Raw genomic sequence first — 24,154 nt, 5'->3', positions numbered from 1 at the left:
GCCCTGTCATCCTGGGGCTGATGGGAGTTGTAGGCCAAAAAAATCAGAAGGGCAGCAGGTTGGCAAAGACTGCTCTACTAGGGAGCAGGACCTCTGATGATGGTGAAGGACCCTTCCTTTGTTTTGTTTTGTTTTTCCTGAGATCCTCGGAGCAATCAGGGAGTTGATTCAAAGAGTCAAAATGACAGCAGTAACAGAATCGTTTATTTTGTCATGACAAAAATGGTACAGACAAGGGTTTGCCCGATGTCTGCCCCCCGAATTCTGAGCGAGCCAGCTTTTTATACATTTACAGAATACAATACCACCTGATTTCTTGTAAACCACCTGATTTCTGGGAAATCGAAAGTTATAGTAAGTTCCTATTATCATGTAGGGTCTTGGCCTCCCTCCTTCCTGCAATCTCCCTCCTCCCCGCCATGGCCCCCCCAACAACACCACGGCCATGTGCATTCCTGAGTTTGCTTATCTCTTTACAACCTTCAATAAGAAACATTTGAGCCTGTTCCATCAATGCCAGCCGTGTTCTCCTGACGGACCTCTCCTTTCTCAGAAAGGCCTTGGGGGGGGGGTTATTATGGCCCTACAATGGGAATTGCTAGCTAGGGATGATGGGAGTTGTAGTCCAAAAACAGCTGGAGATCCAAGCTTGGGAAACACTGGTTTAGCTCCTTCTGTCTACACAGACAGGAAGCAGTTTCTCTCCAGGGCGTCTGGCAGGGAGTCTCTCCCAACCCCACCAGGAGACACCAAGACTGGAACGTGGGACCTTCTTCATCCAAGCAGGAGCTCTGCCACTGAGCTATGGCCGTTCTGCTTGCACAGGTAGTACTCCTTTAGTTGTACCCCAGGCATGAATTTTCTCCTTGCTTTGCTTTGCCATTTTCAGAAATCCAAAGCATATGGAGCAGCAGAATGTTTATTTTCTCTCTTTCTGAACTCTGCTGCTGTCGTGCCGTCTGAGAAAAAAAAAGGGGGGGGGGCTCTTCTGTGATGAATTTCCCCTACAATGGGATTTTTTTTCCTGGTTTAATCATCATAACAAAATAAGGACATAATTCTCCAGCGAGGAGAGGAACAATCTGCACCTGCTATTAAGAGGATAACAGATAAATAATTTGGTTCAATTGCTTATGCCAAGGACTTTGTTTGCGTTCTGTGGCATAAATATAAATGCTGGAGAGAGATTATGCGTGCGCCTGGCATGTCTCTATGTAAGCCATTCTTGATGTAACAGCCTCCCCTTTCTAAAACAAATCCAGAGGTTGTGGGTTTGGGGGCAGTCAAGTTTGGATGATGCCTCAAGTCCCTTCCAATTTTTGGGATCCTGTATGGGGAGGGGTGTTATAAGAAAAGAGGACAAGCTTGTCGAACCAACCCCTTTGATAATGGCTTTGGCCACCATGACTAGCATAACCAAAGGAGTTGTTCTAGCTCCTAGGTAGCAGCACAATAGCCAAATGTTGTGTGAGCGAAAGCAAGAGTTGGGAGTGGGCTGGAGGCTGGAGACAGCAGAGACCTGCTTGCTCCATGCTGGATCCATAGCTGCCACAATTGGAGAAGCAAGATCTGTTGGGGTGTTCTTTGCTGTGAGCCCCTACATCCTACGCTGGGATTGTACAGTGGAACCACGGGTTACATATGTTTCAGGTTACAGACTCCGCTAACCCAGAAATAGTATCTCGGGTTAAGAACTTTGCTTCAAGATGAGAACACAAATTGCACGGCAGCGGTGTGGCGACAGTGGGAGGCCCCATTAGCTAAAGTGGTGCTTCAGGTTAAGAACAGTTTCAGGTTAAGAACAGACCTCCGGAACGAATTAAGCCAGGCACTCCTGTCTTCCACTGCCTCCCGCAGTTTGGTCAAACTCATGCTGGTAGCTTCGAGAACACTGTCCAACCATCTCGTCCTCTGTCGTCCCCTTCTCCTTGTACCCGCCATCTTTCCCAGCATCAGGGTCTTTTTCAGGGAGTCTTCTCTTCTCCTGAGGTGGCCAAAGTATTGAAGCCTCAGCTTCAGTATCTGTCCTTCCAGTGAGCACTCCGGGCTGATTTCCTTCAGAATGGATCGGTTTGATCTTCTTGTAGTCCATGGGACTCTCAAGAGTCTCCTCCAGCACCATAATTCAAAAGCATCAGTTCTTTGGTGATCAGCCTTCTTTATGGTCCAGCTTTCACTTTAAAAAAATGATTTTTAATTGTTTCCCCAGCTGGGGGGCCTGAGAAGGGTGGGCAAAGCGCTATTTTAAAACTGAAGACTTTGCTTCCTTTCTCCTCCTGCCTTAGGACATTTTGAAGACCTTAAGGCTGATCCCTAGTGAGTCCCCCCCCACCCCCCCCAGCTGCCCTGCACCCACTGCTTTCTTGGTGCAGTGGGTGCCCAAAACACCCTGCAGGACTCAAGGTCCACAGAGACACATTTTCCAGGAACCGTGCGCTGGAGAGCTTAGACGAGATTGTTAGGAGGGCATTCCCCGAAATGCTGCAGTGGTGCACATTCTGAGACCCCACCCCCATTTCAAAAGAGCCTAGCCATCCTGGATAAAGTGGCCCCCTCCCTCCTGTTCTAGATCTACCTCTTCCTTTCCACATCTGTTTGTTTACCTTCCTATCTACCTGTGCACACAGTACTTTGAGAGCTCCTCTGTTTCCCCTGTAATTAATGCTCACGGCTTCTCTGTGATGATGTTTGCTTTAGGGACCTCGCCGATAATGTCAATGTCCTGCATCTCTCAGGCTTAATTTCCTGGGCGCTGGGGTGAGTGGGTGGCTTCTTCTTCCAGCATAGCGTAAAGCAGGGGTCAGCAAACTTTTTCAGCAGGGGGCCGGTCCACTGTCCCTCAGACCTTGCGGGGGGCCAGACTATATTTTGGAAAAAATAATAATGAACGAATTCCTATGCCCCACAAATAACCCAGAGATGGATTTTAAATAAAAGCACACATTCTACTCATGTAAAAACACCAGGCAGGCCCCACAAATAAACCCAGAGGTGCATTTTAAATAGAAGGACACATTCTACTCATGTAAAAACACGCTGATTTCATGGATCGCCCTTGGGCCGGATTGAGAAGGCGATTGGGCCGGCTCCGGCCCCTGGGCCTTAGTTTGCCTATCCCTGGCGTAAAGTGTCAGAAAGCCCCAAATGTGGGTGGCAGGGATGGGGAGAGAGAGAAAAGCTTTGGGTTCACATCCAGAGAAAGGCAGCAGAAAGCCGACAGAACAAGGAGAGAGCTTGCTTGTCTCCCTCCTTCTGTTCACTAGAGAGGAGGTTACCTGAACTGTGAGGGGTTGCCCAGGACCCCACTCTTCTCTGAGATGTTCTGCAGAGGGAATCCCATTCATAAGAGGATGCTAGGAAGATTTTAGTAGACTGAAGTTTGGTAATGATTGGTGCTTGTAGAGAGGGCGTATGAGGTACTAGGGATGGGGTAGTACCTCTGCTGGGGGACACGGGACGCGGGTGGCTCTGTGGTCTAAACCACTGAGCCTCTTGGCCTTGCCGATCAGAAGGTTGGAGGTTTGAATCCCCACGACGGACGGAACTCCCGTTGCTCTGTCCCAGCTCTTGCCAACCTAGCATTTCGAAAGCACACCAGTGCAAGTAGAAAAGCAGGTACCGCTGCAGTGGGAAGGTAAACAACGTTTTTGTGCGCTCTGGTTTCCGTCACGGTGTCCCGTTGCGCCAAAAGCGGTTGAGTCCTGCTGGCCACAGGACCCGGAAAGCTGTCTGTGGACAAACACCGGCTCCCACGGCCTGAAAGCGAGATGAGTGCTGCAAACCCATAGTCGCCTTTGACTGGGCTTAACCACCCAGGGGTCCTTTACCTTTTTACACCTTCTGCTAGGGGACATGTAATGCTCCTTCTGGGGTACTTTGTCCATCTCTGGTCTCCAGCTTGCACTCAGCTCTCCTCTGTGGCTGCTAGAAGTTGCCAGCATGCGATAGCGGCCACACGGTAGGAGCAGCTTTTACTGGCTGGGCTGCCCACCCTGTCCAAACTTGCCATTTTGGTGCTGCTAATGCAGTACAGTGGTACTTCGGGTTACAGACGCTTCAGGTTACAGACTCCGCTAACCCAGAAATAGTACCTTGGGTTAAGAACTTTGCTTCAGGATGAGAACAGAAATCGCATGGTGGCGGCGCAGCAGCGGCAGCGGGAGGCCCCATTAGCTAAAGTGGTACCTCAGGTTAAGAACAGTTTCAGGTTAAGAACGGACCTCCAGAATGAATTAAGTTCTTAACCTGAGGTACCACTGTAGATTGACTTCACCACTGGAAGTGAAGCACCCCATTGTCTCTTGAGGCAGACAGATGCCAACGATGACGTGCTTATAGGAATGGATGGGGTGGAAGTGGGCAGAGGTATTCTGGGGTAGGATTCCAGGCATAAGGTAAAGGTAAAGGGACCCCTGACCATTAGGTCCAATTGTGGCCGACTCTGGGGTTGCGGCGCTCATCTTGCTTTACTGGCCGAGGGAGCTGGCATACAGCATGACTAAGCCGCTTCTGGCGAACCAGAGCAGCGTACAGAAACGCCGTTTACCTTCCCGCCGGAGCGGTACCTATTTATCTACTTGCACTTTGGTGTGCTTTCGAACTGCTAGGTGGGCAGGAGCTGGGACTGAGCAATGGGAACTCACCCCGTCGCGGGGATTCGAACCGCCGACCTTCTGATCGGCAAGCCCTAGGCTCTGTGGTTTAACCCACAGCGCCACCTGCGTCCCGATTCCAGGCATAAGGGAGAACAGAAGAAGAGCCTGCTGGGTCAGCCAGTGGCCCATTTGTCCAGCATCCTAGCGGCCACCCAGATGCTTGTGAGAAACCAGCAAGCAAGATTTGAACACAAGCCCTTCCTGTGGCTTCCTGTGGCTTCCACAACTGGGATTCAGAAGCACTGTTGCATCCAACTGTGGAAGGCAGAGGCTAGTAGTAGCCATCGCTAGACCTCTCCTCCATGCAGGGGGTTGCAGGAAAAGGCTGTGATGCCCAGTGTTCCCAGTGCCTGCAATGATGGCTGGGGTAGGAGTTGGAGTTGCTCTTCTTGAGCGACTTGCGATCTACCTGCCCGGGAGCTGCGCTTTGCTTCTCCTCTGCAGCCGTTGCCAATTGCAGGGTTTTTTCCCCTTTCTTTCTGGGGGTGGGCACGCCTGGCGAATTTGCTCGCCACCCTGCAGATGTCTGCACCAAGCAGGAGGAAATTCACATTGCAGCAGAGGCGGCTCCCTTACGCTTTCTTGGCAACGACGGACTGGAACGGGAACACACTGAATTCCTCGTTCTCAAGAATGGAACGTGAGTTGTGAATGAGCTTTGAGGTGGGGGGGGAGGAAGAGGAGGAAAGAAGGCTGTGTTTCATTGAAAAGCTCCTGCGCTGTTTTCGTTTAATTTTGCCTCTCCCGTCTGTGAGCAGAGCGCAGCACCGAGACGCCTTCTGCCGCAGCAGAAGGGAGGCTGGGCAGCCGTTCAGGAATCGCGTGAAGTGCCTCAGCTTCTTGGGAATCTGCTGTTGCAGTGTAACTGGGGTTTGCCCAGGGTGTGGTTGGCTCCCTGGAAAGAGGGAAAGGACCCCACTCCCGCAGGCTCTACGGCAGGGAGCCTCTTTCGGACGAGGGGCCACATTCTCTGATGTGGGAACTTTCCCAGGGACAGTGGCCAGGCTGGGGCCCAGGCATTTCCTTATACAGCGGACGCTTGGGTTGCAAACGTGATCCGTGTGGGAGGCACGTTCGCAACGCGCAGCGTCTGTAACCAGCAGTGCCACGTCTGTGCACGAGCGGGTTGCGATTTGGCACTTCTGCACATGCGCAAAGTGCGATTTAGCATTTCTGTGCATGCACGAGCGCCAAAACCCGGAAGCAACCCATTCTGGTACTTCCGGGTTTCGGCTTGTCTGTGACCCGAAAACGCACAACTTGAAGCGTCTGTAACCCAAGGCATCACTCTACAAACCTGCCTGGGTGCTGAGATCCTTGGGTGAGCACCTTCCTTCTGTCCCATCAACATCAGAGCCATGGCTGGTGGTGACAAGCGAGAGAGCCTTCTCTGTGGCTGCTCCCAAATCTGGGATTCGCTCCCAGGAGAGGGCAGACTGGCTCCCTCCTTGTTATCCATCTGCCGAAGGCTGAGACCTTTTGTGCTCCGACAGGCCTTTGGAAACTGAGAAGCAGACAGTGCAGACGGCTGGGCTGCTGTCAGGGCAAACTGCACTTTAACCGCTGGCTCTAAACAGTGGTGTAGCGTGGGGGGTGCAGGGGGGGCCAGCCGCACCGGGTGCAACATTTTGGGGGGGGCGCGCTCGCACTCGCAGCTCTCTGCCCCTACCTGGCTCACTCACTCTCTCTCACTGCAGTGTTGGCTGTGCGAATCCGATCCGAGCTGCCGGGTCGTCGCCCACTGTGGAGGGGGAGGGTGCCAGGCGTGCGGAGCGGAGAGAGAGCGAGGGAGGGACTATCGGGGGGAGGGACAGTGCAGCGGCCGCCCAGCGCAGCGCTGAGCGCGGGAGAGAACCACACCCGACCAGCCCAGGCAGCAGCAAGAAGAAGCTGGCAGCGGCGGCAGGTTAGGGGTTAGGGGCGCAAATTACTTGCCTTGCCCCGGGTTAGGGGGCGCAAATTACTTGCCTTGCCCAGGGTGCTGACAACCCACGCTACGCCTCTGGCTCTAAATGTACAGTTGTACCTTGGAAGTCGAACGGAATCCATCCAGAAGTCCCTTTGACTTCCAAAACGTTTGGAAACCAAAGCGCGGCTTCTGACTGGCTGCAGGAAGCTGCAGGAAGAGTCACTTTCGGGTTTGCAGCCTTCGGGAGCCAAAACGTATGAGTACCAAGTTGTTTGGAATCCTAGGTACGACTGTATTGTGTTTTTATTACATATATATATATATATATATAAAATAATGCATATTTTGCAATAATGCTTTTAAACTTTGTAAGCCACCTTGAATGCTGGCTTGGGAGAAAGGACGGATATAAATATGAAAATGCAAAATAGTAACAAATGCCTGCAGTCGGTGGGGCCAGACGCAAGACCCGGTGGAGCATCAGGCACAACTCTTTCCTTTGTGCACTAAGCTTCCCCCGGGATTTCTCGTGTCTTCCATCTGGGCAAGAGAGAGGCAAAACAGCAGTTCAGGGACACCTTCCAGCCAGCCAAAAACACCTGAGGACAGCCCATGACAGGCGCAGGAAAGGGGGTGTGGTTTGCAGAAGGGTCGTGGCCCAGGGAGGGACCCAGGGGCCAGAGAACGAGGCCTTGAGGGCCACATTTAGGAGGACTCCATGAACACATCCTTGGAGCTTGGGAACAAACTGGAGGTGATGCCAGTCCTTTTGTTGCTATTGACTTCATGGTGCAGAAGGGAGGGGTTTAGCCCCACATTCCAGGCCCTCCTTCTCCCAGATTGCATTGCTTTCAGAAGAGGAACATGGGGGTTCTTTAGCGGCGATTCGTTCATTGCAGGGGGTTGGACTGGATGAGCCTTAAAGTCTCTTCCAGCTCTTTGAGCAGCACTGGAACAAGAAGACACCCGCTCGCGGCAGCGCTCAGGAAATCAAACTCAAGCGATGCCATGAAATTGTTAGCAAAGCGACCTCTTTCCCTAAAGCAAACACCATCACAAAGCAGTCGTGAACATTAATTGCATGTCTTCCCAGGGAGTTTCATGGCTGAGTGGGGATTCGAACCCTTGTCTCCCAGGCTTTAGTTGGACACTCTAAACACCACACCACCACTGCCTTTCAACTCCAGGCCTGCCATCTCCTGTGTTTGCAGGAAGAGAGCAACAGGGGCACAAAACAGGTCCTGGAGCTCATACTTTATCCTGACACATTGAACTTGCCTCTAAGTTGGGCAACATAATTCCTTTCCCTCTGAAACATTTACCTATGGGCAGATCCGCACCATAAATTCAACTGGAAGCTGGAAGGTGTAGCTTACAGAGCTACAATTCCCAGCACCCATAGCAAACTACAGTTCCCAGGATTCTTTGGGGGTAGTCATGTGCTTTAAATGCGCGTGGGACGTTCTTTAAATGCATGCCTAGTGTCTTCCAGAGGGCCAGTTGATTGGGGCGAAAATGGTTTTCTCCCTCTCTCATAGCACTTGAATTCAGCAGTAAAGCTGAATATTGGAAGATAAAATGAAGTCCTTCATGCAATAATAATAATAATAATAATAATAATAATAATAATAATAATAATTTTATTTATACCCTGCCCATCTGGCTGGGTTTCCCCAGCCACTCTGGGAGGCTTCCAACCAAATGTTAAAAACACGGTAAAAAAGTCAAACATTAAAAACTTCCATAAACAGGGTTGCCTTCAGATGTCTTCTAAAAGTCAGATAGTTGCTTATTTCCCTGACATCTGAGGGGAGGGCGTTCTACGAGGCGGGCGCCACTACTGAGAAGGCCCTCTGCCCGTTTCCCTGTAACCCCACTTCTTGCAGTGAGGGAACCGCCAGAAGGCCCTCGGCACTGGACCTTAGTGTCCAGGCTGAATGATGGAGGTGGAGACGCTCCTTCGGGTATACTGGACTGAGGCTGTTTAGGGCTTTCAAGGTCAGCACCAACACTTTGACTTGTGCTCAGAAACATACTGGCAGCCAATGAAGGTCTTTCAGGAGCAGTGTTATGTGGTCTTGGCGGCCGCTCCCAGTCACCGGTCTAGTTGCTGCATTCTGGCTTAGTTGTAGTTTCTGGGTCACCTTCAAAGGGAGCCCCACGTAGAGCACATTGCAGTAGTCCAAGCTATTGATGGCTGCTAGCCAGGATGGCTCTGCTCTGCCTTCTTCTTCAGAGGCAGGAGTGCTTCTGAAAACCAGGTCCTGTAATCCACTGGAAGGGAGAGTGCTTGGGTCTTGCTTGCGAGTTTCCCACGGACATCCCACGAGCTTCCCACGAGCCTGTGTGGTGTAGTGGTTAAGAGCGGTGGACTCGTAATCTGGTGAACCGGGTTCGCTTCCCTGCTCCTCCACATGCAGCTGGTGGGTGAGCTTGAGCCAGTCACACTTCTCTGAAGTCTCTCAGCCCCACTCACCTCACAGAGTGTTTGTTGTGGGGGAAAAGGAGGTTGTTAGCAGCTTTGGGACTCCTTTGGGTAGTGATAAAGTGGGATATCAGAGGGACGCAGGTGGCGCTGTGGGTTAAAGCCTCAGCGCCTAGGGCTTGCCGATCGAAAGGTCGGCGGTTCGAATCCCTGCGGCGGGGTGCGCTCCCGCTGCTCGGTTCCAGCGCCTGCCAACCTAGCAGTTCAAAAGCACCTCCGGGTGCAAGTAGATAAATAGGGACCGCTTACCAGCGGGAAGGTAAACGGCGTTTCCGTGTGCGGCTCTGGCTCGCCAGAGCAGCGATGTCACGCTGGCCACGTGACCCGGAAGTGTCTCCGGACAGCGCTGGCCCCTGGCCTCTTAAGTGAGATGGGCGCACAACCCCCGAGTCTGTCAAGACTGGCCCGTACGGGCAGGGGTACCTTTACCTTTACCTTTTTAAAGCGGGATATCAAATCCAAACTCTTCTTCTTCTGGTTGGCCACTGTGAGAACAGAATTTGGACTGGATGGGTCTTTGTCTCTTCTGATGTTCTTTGCCAGGTCACAGGTGCCCATCAGCCTGTGCTGGTTAGGGCTGATGGGAGTTGTAGTTCAAAACATCTGGAGGGTACCAGGTTGACAAAGATAAGATTGAACGAGGTGGGCCATTGGCAAGCAAGCTCTTTGGGCATTCTTATCTGTTTCTGCTCACCTCTACAGCAGCGACTTTGCAAGGGCAGATGCCTAGGCAGAACGGTGTGGAGCAGTCAACAGGAGCATGTGCAAAGTGCCTTCTTTGGGTACTGAGCAATCCCGGGAAGCCAACGCCCAGTTGAGAATGTGGGAGAAGGCAATTGCACCCCAGGTCCTGCCGTGCTGTTGATCTGCTTTTATTGACGGCTGTTTCCATTTTGGCGTTGTGTTCTCAGCAAATGCCGCCCTGCGCCGCTGCCCTCGCTGCCAAGGGGGTCTTTGTTGAGCATGGTTTTAATTGGGATGCACGGCTCTGATAGAGGAGCTGGAGCATCATTAAAAGCGAGATGCCGTGTGCTGATAGGTCTCAAAACCTCTGTGCTCTCTGAAATACATTTTTTGCTTAGATGGATGCACCAGACAACGGCTTATTAAATTGCTAATTGGGAGCTGTGGGGCATCTTTGAGAGCCAATTTGAGATACCTCCTGTGCCTGGAATAGATGGTGACTAAGAATTAGGGTGTGAGGAGGAGGAGGAAGGGGGGGCTGTTTATGGAGGAGGGCCTCCCCCACCCACTTGAGAGGAGTGTTGGCACTGGCAAAATCTGCAGGTTGTTCCCAGCTCCTGGGAAAATGCTGGGCAGAGATTGATAGCAAAGCAGGCAGAGGGCTTGGGTTTGATGCCTGCATGCCTAGCTCATACTGGAGGAAGAGCAGCTGATGCTCATTTTTCTTCTGCAGTCTTTGAGCAGTGGCGTAGCATCCGTTGCTGGTGCCCGGGGCATGTGTGTGTGCGTGTGTGTGCGCACAGTGGGCCGGGGAGTGGGGTCATTTGTGCTCTGGGTGGGGCAGGGCGCCCCTTGGGCTTGCTGGTTGGAAAGTTGGCAGTTCGAATCCACTTGATGGAGTGAGCTCCTGTTGCTCTGACCCAGCTTCTGCCAACCAAGCAGTTCAAAAGCAATCCAGTGCAAGTTGATGAATAGGCACCACTGCGGCGGGAAGGTAAGTAAGTAAGTAAGTAAGTAAGTAAGTAAGTAAGTAAATAAATAAATAAATAAATAAATAAATAAATAAACCCTGCCCACCTGGCTGGGTCTCCGCAGCCACTCTGGGCAGCTTCCAACTGAATATTAAAAACAATACAGCATCAGACATTAAAAACTTCCCTAAACAGGGCCGCCTTCATTTGTCTTTTAAAAGTAAAATAGTTGCTTATTTCCCTGACATCTGCTGGGAGGGCTTTCCACAGGGCAGGCGCCGCTACCGAGAAGGCCCCCTGCCTGGTTCCCTGTAACCTCTCTTCTCACAGTGAGGGAACCGCCAGAAGGCCCTCGGCGCTGGAGGTCAATGTCCGGGCTGAACGATGGGGGTGGAGACGCTCCTTCAGGTATACAGGACAGAGGCCGTTTAGGGCTTTAAAGGTCAGCACCAACACTTTGAATTGTGCTCGGAAACGTACTGGGAGCCAATGAAATGGCATTTCCATGCGCTCTGGTTTCCGTCACGGTGTTCCGTTGCACCAGAAGCGGTTTAGTCATGCTGCCCACATGACCCGGAAAGCTGTCTGTGGACAAACGCCGGCTCCCTCGGCCTGAAAGCGAGATGAGCGCCGCAACCCTACAGCCACCTTTGACAGGACTTTTGTCTAGGGGTCCTTTACCTTTACCTTTTTACCCCACAAGGAAATGTAGTCCTCAGGCTGAAAATATTGCCCCACTCTTGGGAGAGTTGGACCATGGGGTTTGCCTGCAACCACCTCTCCCCCGAAGACCATCTGTCTGCTGAACTGAATTCATCCTGCTATGCCCATAAGCTGTTTATCTTCCCACCAGAGAGGTACCTATTTATCTACTTGCACTTGACGTGCTTTCAAACTGCTAGGTTGGCAGGAGCTGGGACCGAGCGATGGGAGCTCACCCCATCACGGGGATTCGAACCGCCGACCTTCTGATTGGCAAGCTCTAGGCTCAGTGTTTTAGACCACAGTGCCACCTTGAAGAATAATAGAACTGTAGAATTGAAAGCAACTCCGAGGGTCATCTAGCCTAGCCCCCTGCAATGTAGATGCCTCTGTGTTTTTGCAGGTGGGTGGCAAGGAGCCAGCCAGGCAGATCGATTGGTGCGGAGCTGAAGTTGCTTTAAAAGCCCAGCGCTGCCCATCTGGGTGCCTACCTGCTCCACAGCTTGCATATTTTCTCATAAACCTATTATATAACAACCTCGTGAACCAGAAGTCCCCAACAGCCAGCATCCCTGAGAGTCCACCGGCATCTGGAGGGTCGCCTGGCCCTATGCCCCTCTCCTCGCGGGGAAACAGGCCCCGAAATATGCCGACCAACTTCCCTGCCCCTCCGTGCACCTTCTTGGCACATGCAAAGGGAGAGGCTCTGCGGATCTCTCCCTCTTGCTTTTATTCTCCTCTCGCCACGTCCTCTTTGGTCGTTCCCCCTTCTTTTCCTGAATGAAGATTGATTGCGTTCAGGCTTCCTCAACGTGGGGAAGAAAAGAAAGCCAAGCGGTCCCTCAGTCTTGGCTTTACCCGCCGGAGTTGCATCAGCCAGCCTGTTCAATATTTAAGAAAGCTGCATTGCAGAGCTGGAAACAAGCCGGTTGCCGGGTTGCTCCCGCTCTGGAAATGCCGTGCCCGGGAACTGCACCTGAAGCATCCCTTGCGCCTCTCCTTTTCACCCCTGCCCAAGTTCCAGGTTTTCCTACGGGACCAGTCTGCTTCAGGGTGTGCCAAGGGTCGGGGTGCTGCTCAGCTCTCGGTAAGGCAAAATGGAAAAGTGACTCCCATTTCAAGCTCATGTAGCCTTATGGCTCCTGGCTCTGATGTTCAGGACGCGGGTGGCGCTGTGGGTTAAACCACTGAGCCTAGGACTTGCCGATCAGAAGGTCAGCGGTTCGAATCCCCACGACGGGGTGAGCTCCCGTTGCTCAGTCCCTGCTCCTGCCAACCTAGCAGTTCAAAAGCACGTCAAAGTGCAAGTAGATAAATAGGTACTGCTCTGGCGGGAAGGTAAACGGTGTTTCCGTTCGCTGCCCTGGTTCACCAGAAGCGGCTTAGTCATGCTGGCCACATGACCTGTACGCCGGCTCCCTCGGCCAGTAAAGCGAGATGAGCGCCGCAACCCCAGAGTCGGCCACGACTGGACCTAATGCTCAGGGGTCCCTTTACCCTTACCTGATGTTCTGCCTCTATGGTCAGAGGCAGCAATGCTTCTGAATGCCAGCAGAGGGGGCTCTTGTGCTTGTTTCCCTTTGGGGCATCTGGTTGGTCAATATGAGACTATGCCGGATTGGCTGGGCCATTGGCTTGATCCAGCAGGCTCTTCCTATGTTCTTTGCAGGCTTCCATCAGCCTGTACTGGCTAGCGCTGATGGGCGTTGTGGTTCAAAACATCTGGAGGGCACCAGGTTGGCAAGCTTATGATATCTATTTATTGCATTTCCATCCCACCTTTTCACCCAAGGAGCTCAAGATGACTTGCATGGTGTCCTCCCTCCTCATTTAGTCCCCACAACAACCCTGTGAGGTGGGTCAGGCTGAGAGGCAGTGGCTGGTCACTGACCAGTGAGCTTCATGGCTGAGTGGGGATTCCAACCCTGGTCTCTCCCAGGCCCTAGGCGGACCCTCTAACCACTACACCACACTGCCTCCACTTCATCAGACGTGTGGCATGTCAGTGTGAACAGAGTGAAGGCTTTCCCAGTTCAGCTGTTTAAGCTGGAGATGCCAGGGCTGGAACATGGGGGCTTCTGCATGCGAGGCAGACATCCTAAGCAGTAGACCCTCCTCAGACTTAACTGCTGTGGAAGCTGCCCCTCTTCTTTTGTCTTGTGGGAATGCGGCTGGTGTTGGCATTCTCTGAACCAGGTTAAGCTCCCTCTTGGAGTCTTAAGCCAGTGTTTCCCAACCTTGTGCCTCCACCTGTTTTTTGACTACAATTCCCATCATCCCTTGCCACTGGTCTTGCTAGTCAGGGATGATGGGAGTTGTAGTTCAAAAACAGCTGGAGGCACAAGGTTGCGAAACACTGTCTTAAGCAATTGGGTCTCTCAGCAGAGGGTAGTTAAATCACCACCACCAACATCATCAATATACAGTCGTACCTTGGTTCTGGAATGCCTTGTGACTTGAACCTTTTGCTCCCAAATGCTGCAAACCCAGAAGCAAGTGTTCTGGTTTGCGAATGTTTTTTGGAAGCCGAACATCCGACGCGGCATCTGCGGCTTCCGATTGAGTGCAGAAAGCTCCTGCAGCCAATCGGAAGCTGTGCCTTAGTTTTCAAACAGTTATGGGAATTGAAAGAACTTCTGGAATGGACTCCATTTGAGAACCAAGGTACAGGATTCTCTCTTTTTGCCTTGGTCAGACCACACCTGGGGTCCTGTGTCCAGTTCTGGGGACCACAATTTAAGAAGCTGGAAGATGTGCAGACGAGTGAGATGATAAAGGGTCTGGAAAGCAAGTCTTATGAGAAACAGTTGAGGGAGCTGGTTATGCTTCGTCTGGAAAAGAGGGGACTGAGAAGAGATTATAATCTCCAAATATCTCAAGGGCTGTCACATGGAGGATGGAGTAAACTTGCTTTCTCCTCCTCTGGAGGCTAGGACCCAAACCAATGGATTAAGATTACAAGAAAGGAGGTTCTGACCAGACATTAGGAAGACGGTCCTGAAAAATAAGAGATATCTGACAGTGGAACAGACTCCTTCAAAAGGTGATGGACTCTCTTTCATTGGAGGTGTCTAAAGAAAGTTTGGAGGGCCATCTGCCTTGGATTCCTTAGTTGCAATTCCTGCATCGCAGGGGGTTGGACTAGATGACCCTCGGGGTCTCTTCCAGCTATTTTGTTGTTGTTTAGTCATTTAGTCGTGTCCGACTCTTTGTGACCCCACGGACCAGAGCACGCCAGGCACTCCTGTCTTCCACTGCCTCCCGCACTTTGGTCAAACTCATGCTGGTAGCTTCGAGAACACTGTCCCACCATCTCGTCCTCTGCCGTCCCCTTCTCCTTGTGCCCTCCATCTTTCCCAACATCAGGGTCTTTTCCAGGGAGTCTTCTCTTCTCATGAGGTGGCCAAAGTATTGGAGCCTCAGCTTCAGGATCTGTCCTGAGCACTCAGGGCTGATTTCCTTCAGAATGGAGAGGTTTGATCTTCTTGCAGTCCGTGGGACTCTCAAGAGTCTCCTCCAGCACCACGATTCAAAAGCATCAGTTCTTCGGCGATCAGCCTTCTTTATGGTCCAGCTATACAATTCTACATTTATGTGACTATTATCCATAAGCCATTTTAACATGACTTTGGATTCTGCTTTGGCTATTAGCCACCATCACTTGGTCCCTCTCACAGGCTCTCTCTGCCCCATTTCTTGTTTACATCAACCTGCAGCCATTGCTGCCTTATGGAAGAGTTTGGAGCCCAAGTCCTTGACGCTGGTCAGAAAGGCTGAAATAAGATGTAGGGCTGTTCCCCACAGAGCTGGCATCACTCAGAGATGCTTCCTTCCTTCCTTGTTTACATCTGTTCTCTGAAGATGCAGGAAGCAAACTGGAGCCTCCCCCCCCCCACCCACTCTGGGGATTTGAGGAACGGAGAAAACAAAAGGAAAACAGCATTTCCTCTTTGATCATGTTTTTCACATGCCTGAAATGAGATACCGGTACTTGGCGAAATCTTGGCAGCTTTTTCTTTTAATGATCCATGTGCAGGGATGTCTCCTGCTGCTGTTTGATGGAGAGGGTATTAATGGTGTTTCTGCTATTCCGTGGTGCAAAGTACAAAAGTTGTTTGATGGGTGAGAATGTCACAAAGTGAACTGGGCTTTTCCCAAAAGCTACTTTGCAAGGTAGTTAAAACTATCCTCACCTGGCAGGGAAGGAAGGCAGGTTCGGTTGAGGTCTGAAGTGTGCACTGCCCCCTTTCACAGTAGAAGCTGTTCACCCCCTCCCCCAATTAATAGAGCTTGATTATGTTTTCACAAATCCCTTAAGTTTTTAGATTTCAGGGTTCTGTTGTGCCGGCCTTGTGGCTTGCTTCTGCACCCCAATTACACGACACCTGTTCACCCCATGCACTTCCAATGACGAAACTGTTATAGGTTTGCGGGGTCAGTCTGGATGATGTCCCGGGTCCCTTCCAAGCCTGTAAACCAGCATCCAGTGATGTTAAAAATCTAGAGACGGCAGAACCAGTCCAATCTGGCTTTGGCCGACCAGGTAAATACTGCTACTTACCAAAGAGGTTGCTCTGTTGCCATGGCCTTCTGGTGGTTCCCTCACTGCGAGAAGCCGAGTTACAGGGAACCAGGCAGAGGGCCTTCTCGGTAGTGGCGCCCGCCCTGTGGAACACACTCCCAGCAGATGTCAAAGAGAAAAACAACTACCAGGCTTTTAGAAGACATCTGAAGGCAGCCCTGTTTAGGGAAGCTTTTAATGTTTGATGCATTACTGTATTTTAATATTTTGTTGAAAGCCGCCCAGAGTGGCTGGGGAAGCCCAGCCAGATGGGCGGGGTATAAATAACAAATTATTAATTATTATTATTATTAAGATAAATGGGTGGGTCTTTTCCAAACTCACCCGCCTGGATCTTGAGATGGAGAACAACAGGCACAATGATAGGAGGGCTTTGTATGTGAGACTTGTGTGCGTGAGTTTTTGGCTGGTGCTGGAAGCTGAGGAGGCAGAGGCCTGAGGCGTGTTTTGCTCTGTGATGGACTCAGGGGATGTGAATTCAGGCTTCCCTGGAACCCTGATATCTTAAGGGCTGTCACATGGAAGAAGGAGCAAGCTTGTTTTCTCCTGCTCTGGCAGGTAGGACTCGAACCCATGGCTTCAAGTTAATAGAAAGGAGATTCCAGCTAAACATACAGAAAAACCTGACAGTCAGAGCTGTTTGACAGTGGAACAGTCCCCCTCAGGAGGTTGTGGACTCTCCTTCCTTGGAGGTTTTTAAAAGCAGAGGTTGGATGGCTGTCTGCCATGGACGCTTTAGCTGAGATTTCTGCATTGCACGGGGTTGGACTAGATGACCACTGGGGTCCCTTCCAACTCTATGATTCTAATGGGGAAGGAAGTTCTGTTGAGGCCTTAAGGCTGTGAGTCCCTCTGTACTCTGCTCAGGTTGTATGTATGGTACCTCAGGTTAAGAACTCAATTCTTTCTGGAGGTCCGTTCTTAAGCTGAAACTGTTCTTAACTTGAGGTACCACTTTAGCTAATGAGGCCTCTCACTGCCGCCGCACCGCCGCTGCACAATTTCTGTTCTCATCCTGAAGCAAAGTTCTGAACCTGAGGTACTATTTCTGGGTTAGCGGAGTCTGTAACCTGAAGCGTCTGTAACCCGAGGTACCACTGTACATCTTTGGGGGGAAAACCACCACCACCAAAAACATGCATCATAGATATGGTCGGTATGTAAAAGAAAAGTGAAGATGTGTAAATATAGATTTTACAATACAGTGGTACCTCGGGTTAAGTACTTAATTCTTTCAGGAGGTCCGTTCTTAACCTGAAACTGTTCTTAACCTGAAGCACCACTTTAGCCAATGGGGCCTCCCGCTGCTGCCGTGCCACCGCCGCACAATTTCTGTTCTCATCCTGAAGTAAAGTTCTTAACCCGAGGTAATATTGCTGGGTTAGCGGAGTCTGTAACCTGAAGCGTATGTAACCTGAGGTACCACTGTACTGAAAACACACAGAGAGCAGAGCGCCTTTTTTTTTGTTAGCGTAAGGTTCCTGGCATGTCCAGTGAAAAAGAGCTCGAGTCAAGAGGGTTGGGAAATCCTTTCTGCTGAAATGGGCTACATCACTGTGCTCCGTGGACCAATGTTCTGGTCTGGTATAATACTTCCTAATGCAAGCTAGTGGAAAATCCTTTTGGCTTGGTGTAAGTGCCCCTCCTCCACCGCAAATCTCAAAGATGGGAGGTTATCCCCTTACCCCATGAATGCCCACTTGATCACTTTGATTTATGGAACTGGTTTTGTTATGTACTAAAGTTCTCACTGGGACGCAGGTGGCGCTGTGGGTTAAAGCCTCAGCGCCTAGGACTTGCCGATTGAAAGGTCGGCGGTTCGAATCCCTGCGGCGGGGTGCGCTCCCGCTGCTCGGTCCCAGCGCCTGCCAACCCAGCAGTTCGAAAGCACCTCCGGGTGCAAGTAGATAAATAGGGACCGCTTACCAGCGGGAAGGTAAACGGCGTTTCCGTGTGCGGCTCTGGCTCGCCAGAGCAGCGATGTCACGCTGGCCACGTGACCCGGAAGTGTCTCCGGACAGCGCTGGCCCCTGGCCTCTTAAGTGAGATGGGCGCACAACCCCAGAGCCTGTCAAGACTGGCCCGTACGGGCAGGGGTACCTTTACCTTTACCTTTAAAGTTCTCACTAGCAGGGAGATACTGTAAATGGTTTTCACTCAGGTCCGCATATGCAAATAAGGAATTGAAAGTGACGTTCAGTGATTGGATAGTTACAGAAAGTTGTTACTGTTGCTTTGTATTTGAGCTCTATATAAGCAGGTTGGCTGAACCATTCAGTTCTGTTCTGGCCTGGCCTGTGAATAAACAAGAACTGTTTGAAGAATCGCTGTGTCGTCTGATATGTTCACCCACAACTTAACAGGTTCTGTTATAGGTGCTTTGTAAGACTTGTTCTGCGTTGGCAAGAAACTGATCTTTTAGTGTGGTAGCACCCGCACTTTGGAACTCCCTGCCTCTTGATAACGTAGAATTATAGAGTTGGAAGGGACCCTGAGGATCATCTAGTCCTGCAATGCCGGAATATGCCGCTGTCCCATACGGAGATTGAACCTGCAACCTTGGCATTATCAGCAGCATGCTCTAACCAACTGAGCTACCAGGAAGGCACCTTCACAGTACTCTTTTTAGCTACTGCTTGCTCAGACAAGCCTGCCCAGATACATAGAATGTTGACATGTGTTTTAATCTGTTTTTCACTGATCGTTAATTGCAATCATCACTGCATTATTTCAACAGCTGCTTTAATTGGTTTTATCGGAAACGGCTTTGAGGGTTTTCCCCTCTCCTTACGATCCAGCGTATATAAATTTTATGAAACCTTTAAAATATCCAAGCTAGTAGGCCTAGCCTTGTCACCATTTCTTCACACAGCACCCTTAACTTGCCTGCGGCTGCACAAAGTGTAAGAGGGTGGGTCCCTGCCCCGATGAGATTACAGTCTGTGATTCAGCACAGAGGAAACAACAAAGAAGAGGGAAATGGAGTCAAGGTTAAGGAGTGGAAAGGATAACTTTTTTTAAAAAAATGTAAATAATTTTTATTCATTTTCCAATAAGCATCTTCCAATTATTAAATCAAATCAAATCATATACATTGTCAATTATAAATTCCAGATTAAATAATTTCCTGGATAACTTTTTGATTAAGTTGCATGCACTTGGACTTATCCAAGGTTAGTCCTGCTCAGAGTAGACCCATTGAAATTAATGGAGCAGATAAAATCCAGTGGAGTAGGAAGCCTAAGGGGAATGTGGCAAAGATGCCCTAGAAAATGTGAGCTTCTGAACATGTTTTGTTGCTGTTGTTTAGTTGTTTAGTCGTGTCCGACTCTTTGTGACCCCATGGACCAGAGCACGCCAGGCACTTCTGTCTTCCACTGCCTCCCGCAGTTTGGTCAAACTCATGCTGGTAGCTTCGAGAACACTGTCCAACTATCTCGTCCTCTGTTGTCCCCTTCTCCTTGTGCCCTCCATCTTTCCCAACATCAGGTTGTTTTAAACCCTGGTAATAATTCTTTTGAAATGTATCTGTTGGTCAACTGGAATATGGAGGTGGTTACTGCAAATTACTCCAAGTAGACCCTCCAAGTGTCCCTATTTTCCAGGGACAGTCCCGGATTTATAGAAGCCATTCGGGTTTCCAATTTGATCCCAGAATATCCCACTTTTCCTTAGGACGTCCCTATTTTCATGAGAGAAATGTTGGAGGGTAAGGAGATATGCAACCTGCAAGCCAAGGAAATAAGTAACTCTAAAACCTTAAGAAGAACATGGGTGGTGCTGTGGGTTAAACCACAGAGCTTAGGACTTGCCGATCAAAAGGTCGGCGGTTCGAATCCCCGTGACGGGGTGAGCTCCCGTTGCTTGGTCCCTGCTCCTGCCAACCTAGCAGTTTGAAAGCACATCAAAGTGCAAGTAGATAAATAGGTACCACTCTGACAGGAAGGTAAATGGTGTTTCCGTGCGCTGCTCTGGTTCGCCAGAAGCAGCTTAGTCATGCTGGCCACATGACCTGGAAGCTGTACGCCGGCTCCCTCGGCCAATAAAGCGAGATGAGCGCCGCAACCCCAGAGTCGGTCACGACTGGACCTAATAGTCAGGGGTCCCTTTACCTTTACCTTTAAAACCTTAAGAAGACATCTGAAGGCAGCCCTGTATAGGTGCTTTTTAATGTCTTTTTAATGTTTTTTTAATGTTTAATGTTTCATCATGTTTTTATATATATTGGAAGGCACCAAGAGTAGCTGGGATAATGCAGACAGATATCTGGAGTATTAACAACAACAACAACAACAAATAGAACACCCCTATTTTCATTAGAGAAATGTTGGAGGGTATGCAGCTGTTGTCCGTGTCCCAGCGTGGCACCATTATGCAGGATTGAACCCTGAAACAGGAAAAGGAAACCAGCTCCCCGAATTCTACGCCACTCACAGTCTGTTTTGCTTGTTTAAAGTTGTGCCTCTTTGTGCTGTTGTGCGGCGATGCTTTCTCAATCCACACCGCTGCGTTTCTTCCAACACGCAGGGGCTGCTTTCTGAGCTCCCATGCGTCCTGGCTTTCCTTGTGCAAATGGCGTGGTGTGTGGCAGGAATCTAGCATCAAGACTCAGCGCTGATATAGCAAGGCAGTACCCAAGATACTGCTGGCGCACTGTAGCACTGCGCATGGTTTAGCTCTTTATCGCTCCCGTATAAACATCCGTGCAGACTTGATGTCAAACTGACCTGTTGCAGCGCTCAGAGATTCAGTTTTACTGGCATCAGATAAAATGCCCTATGCTGTTTTCCCTCCAGGGACCCTGCCTTGTGAACAAAATCACAACTCAGCAAAATCTCTCTAGACCAGAAATGCAGTTTATTTCCTATCTACTTATGGTGCCCAATGGTCCTTTGAGAAGGGACCTGTTAGTGACCTACAAATATGGGTGTTAAAGAGGAGGAGGATTCTCTTAGAGCTTCTCTGCCTAAAGGCTTGTTGCCTTGTAGCTCTGTCAGCAGAGCGCAAGACTGAATCTCAGGGTCCTGGGTTCAAGTCCTATGTAGGGCAAAAGACCCCTGCATTGCAGGGGGGTTGGACTAGATGACCCTCCTGGTCCCAACTATTCTGAAGAGCTCACACCCTCTTCTTTGCTGCTGCAATCGTTACCTCTTCAACCCTCGATCTCGCTGCTGACTTACAAGCTCTTGCTGCTTTTTTGTCTTTCAGGGAGCCTTAACATTCAGCCATGACGGACACAGTCGTTGGCAACAGCACTGGTCAGTGGATGTATCAGAATGATAGACAGATGGCTCTTCGGGGCGGGTAAGAGGATTTCCTGGCCTTCAACGCTTTCCACTTCTACCACCCACCTGTCAGCTGATTTGTATATTATATCACAGCTTGTGTGGAACGTACGTTCCGGGGGGTGGCACATATACAAAAAAACACATATACTTGAATCACACACCCTGTCCTGACTTTCCAGAGCTGGCAAACTGAGTGGGCCTTATCCCTGCACCCCACTAGGCAAGGCAGTGAGCTTTTAAATTCTCCTCCTTGCTTTCCAGGCAAGACCCGTTCAGTGCACAGACTTCGGGGTGCTCTCATGAGATTTCCTGGAGCCGTCGGAGTTCCCATGGGATGTTGTGAGAGCATCCCAGAGCCCCTGTCCAAGTGGAACTTGCCTGGAAAGCAAGGTGGAGAGCTTAAACTCAGCCAGATGGGTGGGGTATAAATAATAAATTATTATTATTATTATTATTATTATTATTATTTCCACATGGGGAAAACCCAATGCAAAAGGAGCTTTTAAGCTCTCTGCCTTGCACCGGCCAATTTTCAACTGTGTAAGGTTGAAATTGTGCAAGTTAGTTGTGCATAAGATGTGATCATACTGTTGTGTGTGTTGTGTGCATGCCTGCCTGCTGTGATTCAACAGGCGTGCACAGGACCTGGAAGAATGTGCTATCAGTTGCGTAATTTAGCTGCCAGAGAACCAGAGGTTTCATTCCTCGTTTCTAAGCCTTATTTCTTTAGAGAACCAGCTTCACCCCACTCTTCAGCCAAAAAAATGTGACTTACAAGATCAGTCGTAAAGACTTACAATAAAAAAGACACGACACACAAGGAAAAGGGAATGGGGAGGGAGGAGGGGAAAAGTGAGCTCATGCAGCAGTTCTCAGCTTTAATGGTTCTTATAACGCTGCAAAGATCTGTCTGAATTATGCATTATGGCTGTCACCTATTGAAATATCAGCAGCCTGAGGAGGTAGTTGATCAAGGGAGCTTGTGTGTGTGTGTCTGTGTTCTTCAGTGCTCTGCAGAGCTTCTTCCTTCCTTCCTGTGATAAGCAAAGCAAACCAGAATAAAATGCACAGAATGGTTAGAACACTGTGCAAAAGAAGGGGAAACAGGGATCATGAATGCAGGTTGCGGAATTAAGCCTGTCTGGTTGCAGAATGTTGATACCCTTCAAAGAAGGACCCAAGAAGAGCCTTGCTAATTCCAGCTTTGGCAGGTCCTGACAGCAACTCTGTGTGTGTGTGTGTGTGTGTGTGTGTGTGTGTGTGTAGAGTGAGGAGACCCTTAAACACCAACAGCACCTCTCAACCACCGGGAGTGATCAGAAGCGTTGCTGGAAAAGCTAAAATTGTGACGCGAGTCTCTCTTCACCCAGCCACCCGTGGCCTAATTTAATTTTGCCCGTTAATTCAGATCCTTAAACTGCCATCTATCTCAAGTCATCCCTCAGCTTGGCAGCGGGATTAAATTCAAATAATTTAAATAATGTATGCAGCTATTCCCTTGCCAGAAGTGTTTGCTCCTTATCAGACTGGATTCCAGGAGCTGCTAATGACCCGAAGGGAGGGGGAGAGAGACAGAGAGTCCAGTAGATGTTAAATTGTTTGCAGATCATTGTCAGAGGGCACAGAACGTAAGGAAACTGTGATAGCCATGGGCCCATTGATGTTGTTAGTTGACTGTGGGGAAATGCCAAGTTGGTGTGGGTTTAATTGGGGAGTCCCAGAGTTCCAACTTGCACATTCACGGGCTCTGAACTAGCAGTGGCGGACCTGGAAGGAGACCTTGGGGTCACAGTAGACAAGAAGAGGAGTTTGGATTTGATATCCCGCTTTATCACTACCCGAAGGAGTCTCAAAGTGGCTAACATTCTCCTTTCCCTTCCTCCCCCACAACAAACACTCTGTGAGGTGAGTGGGGCTGAGAGACTTCAGAGAAGTATGACTAGCCCCAGGTCACCCAGCAGCTGCAGGTGGAGGAGCGGAGACGCGAACCCGGTTCACCAGATTACGAGTCCACTGCTCTGTACCACTACACCATGCTGGCTCAGTGAAGATGTTGACACTGTGTGTGGCAGCTTTGGGGGGCGTGGAAGGCAAATTGCACGCTAGGGATCATTAGGCAAGGAATTGAAAATGATACTGCCAATAGACGGAGAGCAGATATGATAGCCATCTTCACATATCTAAAGTGCTGTCACATTGAAGATGGAGCAAGCTTCTCCTACTCCAGAAAGTTACTTACAAGAAAGGAGATTCGGACTAAATATCAGGAAGATCTTTCTGACACCAAGAGTTGTTCAACAGTGGTACACTGTCATGGTCCGGTTCACGGGCGATCGATGTCCCGGCTGGGGACGTCGGGACTGGGGGCAAGATGGCGGTTGGGAGCAGGAACGGGAGTCCAGAAGCCAGGAGTCAGGAAGCCAAGAGTCCGAGGATCAGGAAGCAAGGAGTCACGAAGTCAAGGGTCTGAGAATCAAGAAGCAAGGAGTCACGAAGTCAGGGGTCCGAGAATCAAGAAGCAAGGAGTCACGAAGTCAGGGGTCCGAGAATCAAGAAGTAAGGAGTCACGAAGTCAGGGGTCCGAGAATCAAGAAGCAAGGAGTCACGAAGTCAGGGGTCCGAGAATCAAGAAGTAAGGAGCCACGAAGTCAAGGGTCTGAGGATCAAGAAGCAAGGAGTTCAGAAGTCAAGGGCCCGAGGATCAAGAAGTAAGGAGCCACAAAGTCCAAGGATCAAGAAGTAAGGAGTCCAGAAGTCAAGGGTCTGAGGATCAAGAAGCAAGGAGTCAAGGAGCCAACCGCAGCAAGGCAGGGAATGTATTGCAGTGACAAAGAACCGAAGAGAAATGCTGACCTTATATCCCTTCCCAGCTCTTGCC

At 50.2% G+C, this 24,154-nt stretch overlaps 1 protein-coding gene across 3 annotated transcripts in view; it reads left to right on the top strand.

Annotated features, from left to right (window-relative positions):
• Positions 1-24,154, top strand: part of RPH3A (rabphilin 3A) — a 119,800-nt gene that overhangs the window by 18,652 nt on the left and 76,994 nt on the right. Inside the window, exons 1-2 of one of the 3 annotated variants that reach the window (XM_079986948.1) lie at positions 5,203-5,295; positions 21,197-21,292. In XM_079986948.1, the coding sequence (XP_079843074.1) occupies positions 21,216-21,292 (77 nt within the window). In that variant the 5' untranslated portion in view covers positions 5,203-5,295; positions 21,197-21,215. Of the gene's footprint in view, positions 1-5,202; positions 5,296-21,196; positions 21,293-24,154 lie in introns of those variants that run through there. The other 2 variants (XM_079986950.1, XM_079986949.1) reach the window with 2 other exon arrangements.

Source organism: Podarcis cretensis (genome assembly GCF_951804945.1).
Source record: "Podarcis cretensis genome assembly, chromosome: 8".
NCBI lineage: Eukaryota > Metazoa > Chordata > Lepidosauria > Squamata > Lacertidae > Podarcis > Podarcis cretensis.
Note: the sequence above shows the minus strand (reverse complement) of the source record. Positions and strands in the feature narration are given on the sequence as shown.